The sequence below is a fragment of the Crocodylus porosus genome, unplaced genomic scaffold (assembly GCF_001723895.1).
Source record: "Crocodylus porosus isolate Cpor-Errol unplaced genomic scaffold, CroPor_comp1, whole genome shotgun sequence".
NCBI classification, from domain to species: Eukaryota; Metazoa; Chordata; order Crocodylia; family Crocodylidae; genus Crocodylus; species Crocodylus porosus.
The window spans coordinates 1,452,724-1,457,015 of record NW_017728945.1 but is presented as its reverse complement, the minus strand read 5'-3'; the positions used below and the strand labels follow the sequence as shown (position 1 = coordinate 1,457,015).

General features: G+C 65.9%; 1 protein-coding gene across 2 annotated transcripts in view; it reads left to right on the top strand.

Annotated features, from left to right (window-relative positions):
• LOC109320471 (transducin-like enhancer protein 1) overlaps positions 1 to 4,292 on the top strand; it is a 13,698-nt gene that overhangs the window by 3,150 nt on the left and 6,256 nt on the right. The window contains exons 5-8 of one of the 2 annotated variants that reach the window (XM_019550586.1): positions 1,671 to 1,733; positions 1,842 to 1,916; positions 3,656 to 3,851; positions 4,188 to 4,204. In XM_019550586.1, the coding sequence (XP_019406131.1) occupies positions 1,671 to 1,733; positions 1,842 to 1,916; positions 3,656 to 3,851; positions 4,188 to 4,204 (351 nt within the window). The remainder of the gene's footprint in view (positions 1 to 1,670; positions 1,734 to 1,841; positions 1,917 to 3,655; positions 3,852 to 4,187; positions 4,205 to 4,292) is intronic. The other variant, XM_019550585.1, reaches the window with a different exon arrangement.

Here is a 4,292-nt window from a genome sequence, read left to right as displayed (position 1 = left end):
GGGGTGGAAACCCAGATCTGCCTGGACCTGGGCTCTTACACCCAAAGCGAAAGACAGGCAAGGAGGGGGGGGAAGAGCCCTGAAAACAGCACGATCATTTTTCATGCTGAGAGCGTTAAAGTGCCAGTAAATTGCACATTAACGAGTGCAGGCGAATCGGAGGCAGTGCTCCCAGAGGAGCCAGCTGCCCATCAGTGCATTAGGAAGGAGAATCCATCACTGCGGCCCCAGGAGGCGGCGAGATCCTTCCCAGCAACTACCTGCTGCCAAGGCTTTTTTTTTTCCTTCCAGGGGCTGGTGTGCGTCTGGGGGAGGGGGAGGCCGGCTGGCTTCCAGCGGGAGCTGGCAGAGCCCTTTCTGGTGCCGCCGGGTGGGTCTTGGCAGCCGGGGTCTGCAGAGGGGGTGACGTGTTGCCTGGCTTTGTTGGGCTGGGGGGCATCCAGAGCAGAGCCCCCCTCGTGCCAGGTGCTGCGTGGAGGCATGAAGCCGTCCCTGCCTGGTGCGGGGGGCAATGACTTGCCCAAGGTCACGTGGCCGGTGGTTGGCACTAGACCCCCAGTGTCTGGGCTTCCCTGCCAGCGCCTTGCACTACCCTGGGTGGGTCTCCAGCCCACTCGCTGGGTATTGGTCTACCGGGCGCGTCTCCCCTCGTTGGGCAGAGATGGAGAGGAGGGAAAGGTACTCCGTGGGCTCGGGGGAGTTGCAAGCACCCGCCCGTACAAGCTTTGAGAGGCTCCGTCTGCCTGTCGCTCATCTGCCGGCTGTGAAGGGCAGCAGCAGAGGGGGTCTCTGGCCCGGCGGCTCAGGGCAGTGATTGAAATGTGGTCTCCCGCCCCCTTCCTGCCCTCGGTCCTTCTGATTGCTCGTGGCACTCAAGTGTTGCAGAAAAACAGCAGCTGTAACGAGAGCACCTCTCCAGGGCTTCCTGGCAAAGCAGCGAGAGCAGCAATTAGCACTCCCAGCGCCACCGAGCGCCCGCCTTTGGGCAGCGGGGGGAGACCCCTTGGCGTGGGGAGGCGGGAGAGGCTCCTCTCCCCACCCCCAGGGTCGATGAGCACCTCGCCGGCTGTCACTCACAGAAAGATTTCGGGGGTGGGGGCAGGGCTCGGGGTTCCTGTGTGCTGCCCTAGCAAATGCATGGCCTTGAGGGTCCAGGAGGGGGGCACGGACGGGTGCTTGGAGGCCCGGCTTGCTCCTTTAGGGCTCCTGTGAGCTTCCCCCTCCACGGTGCTGGCGGGGACAGGGGTGCCTTGTGTGCCTGAGTGGTTTGTCCCCTTTGTGCTGTCCTGCGAGGCCCCTGGAGTAGGTGGGGATGTGGCAGGCACTTTGGGCCAGCTGCGTGGGGCGGGGGGTGTGCCCCACTAGAGGCGCAGGTCAGAGCCAGACAAAGGCAGTGGGTCTCCCGAGGGCTGGGTGTGGAGAGAGGCCCTGTAGTCTGGCTGTGACTCTCCCCCTGCTCCTGGGATCTGCAGTGAACACAATGGCTCCTAGCCAGGCTGGGTGCCAGGGGCTCTGGCTGGCAACCTGGGCCCGCAGGCGGTGCTGGCAGTGGTGGAGCAGAGCATGGCCCAGCCAGCCCCGTGGTCCTGTGCCAGCTTGTGCCCCAGGCCCAGAGGCAGGGAAGCGGCTCCCGGGCGCTGCTGATGCCCGCCTGTGCCTTCTCTTTGCAGACGGAGATCGCGAAGCGGCTCAACGTGATCTGCGCCCAGCTCATCCCGTTCCTGTCGCAGGAGGTGGGTGCGGTGGGCAGGCGGGCAGGGTCCCTGGGCTCTGTCGGGACCGGGTGAGGGAGGCCGGAGCCGTTCCCCCGGAAGCTGACGGCAGGTCTCTGTCCCCTCCAGCACCAGCAGCAGGTGGTCCAGGCAGTGGAGCGAGCCAAGCAGGTGACTATGGCAGAGCTGAATGCGGCCATTGGGGTATGTGAACCACCTCCCTGCTCCCCCACGGCTGGCCTCAGCCATCCCCTCCCCACCCCACCTGCCCTGGGGTCGTAGTCTTTCCCCCCCACCATGGCCCCATCCCGATGGGGCCACGGCAGCTTCACCCTGCCTGCAGAGCCAGCTGCAGCAGGCCCAGGTGAGGCCGCGGCTTCTCTTCCTCCCGGCCCATGGTGGAGGGGAGGAAAGCCCAGACTCCCAGACTTTCAGGCTTGGTGTTTCCCCTTGCCCCAGACAGCACCGTGCCTCAGAGGGGTGGTTTTTGTGTAGGAGGGGGCATGCAAGGAAACGACTGAGCCCTCGGGTGTCTCCCACGGCTGCTGTGTTAGCCATGAGGGGCCCGTGACGCATGTGGCTCTCCAGCCTCATCAGCCAGGGGCATGTGAAGCATCCAGGAAACCAGGATCCACCCCCTCATGCTGCTTTCCTGCCTGCTCGGGAGCTGGGAGAGCGACCCATCCCTTGGATTGGAGCGGCCAGGCCAGGCCTCGGGACCTGGGTGAAGAAAGATGGCAGATCGACGCGTGGCATCAACAAACACCATCCTGGCCAGCGCGGCAGCCGGGGATGGGGGATGCCAGCCTGGATGTGGTGGAAGGGGATGGTAGCACCATGCGTCTGGACTGCAGCTAATGAGCGCGAGGGAGCCTTTCAGCCGCGGGAACAACCGCCGAGGCACCATGCACCAGTCAGTGGCTTGGGAGAAGAGACTGGGGGAGCGCCACAGGGACCAATCCAGGCAGGGGATGGCTGTGGGCTGCCATTTTGCAGCGGCTGCTTGCTCCATCTGAGACTCTGAAGCATCCACGACCGCACCTACGAGTGCCCCCTTGATTCCACGGGCCCCATCGACGCGATTTCAGCCCTTCGCCCCGTGCCCAGCCTGGGGCGAAGTGATGCAAGACCTGTCAGCCGAGCCAAGCGACTCCCCAGCTTGCGAGCTGCAAGTGGCAGCTTTGAAAAAGTCCTCCGCCCTGCTGTGTCTCCCACCCCGAAGGGGCCGAGTGCCGTGGGGCAGAGCCTGCGCGGAGGTGTCGGGCTCTGGGGAGCGGGGAGGCGGGTTTGGCCAGGGCTGGCGTGTCTTTCACAAGCGGAGCTGACAGATGTCCTGTGGGAAGGGATTCTGACCACGAGCCTCCAACAATAGCCGTCTGGAGCTGGCTCGCGCCCAAGGCACGGGGAGGAGGGGGCACGGTGCTCGGCTGCCTGGAGCAAAGGCTTGTCGCTTAGGCTGCTTTCTGCTGCCGCTCCAGCCTGGCTACCTGCTGCCCGCCGGCCACCCCCACCAGCTGCAGCCCAGCAGCTCCTGCCTTTTTGGCTCCTGTCCCCCGTCTGCCTTGGATATCCCCGTGGCACAGGAGGCCTGAAGGATGGGCCCCCCCCCGCCCCCCTGCAGACCTCCCGAGCCCAGGTGCTGGACACGCTGCCCTGCTGCAGAGGGGAGCCCGGTTGCTGCAGGCTGTGGGCCCTTTGGTCAATGGCCTGGCTCTGCCGTGACCCCCTCTAGTCTCCCAAAGCGTGTCCTCTGCTGTGTGGCCGTTGGTACGGGGAGGCCATGCCAAGCCTGTGACTTCCCGGAGCTCTCGGCGTGCGGGGTCGCCAGCCCCGAGCCTGCGTGGCATGTCCGGGCCGCAGGGCCAGGCCCGGGAAGCGCCGGCCGACATTGCAGCCGCCACGTGTCTCACCCAGCTGCCTTCTCCCCTTGTCTCTCTCCCCAGCACCAGCTGCAGGCTCAGCACCTCTCGCACCATGCGCCGCCCATCCCGCTGACCCCGCACCCCTCGGGCATGCAGTCCAGCGCCTTGGCCAGCATCGGCAGCGCCTCGGGGCTGCTCGCGCTCTCCGGGGCCCTGGGGGCGCAGGCCCAGCTGGTCCCTAAAGACGACCGAGGGCTTCATGACGCTGAGCACCGAGGTAGGATGGGGTGGGGAGAGCCCACGGTGGGGGGCACCAGTGCAGGGAGCCTTGGCTTCACCTGTCACGGCACATGTCGGGCACAGCAACTCCCTCGCTCCGGCCAGGCTGGGAAGATGCCCACCTGCAGAGGAAGGGGGTCCCCTGGCCCCTCCAGCTGGGCACCCCAACACCTTGCAATGGCCGGATCGGGGGCCATGATGGCAATCGCTCCCGGTGGCGAGAGCAATGGGGGGTGCAGAGGGGGGCCCCACTCCTGGGCTCCCCCAGCAGCACCCTCTCTCCTCCCCTCTTCCCTGCTTGCCCTGCTGCTGCTCCGCGTTGCCATGGAGACAGAGAGAGACCCGGGTCCTGTGAGTGCTCCTCCTTCACTTATTGTTTCCTCCCAGCTGTGAGAGGCTGGGGCCAGGGAGATGGGGGGGGGGTGCTCCTTTAAAAGCT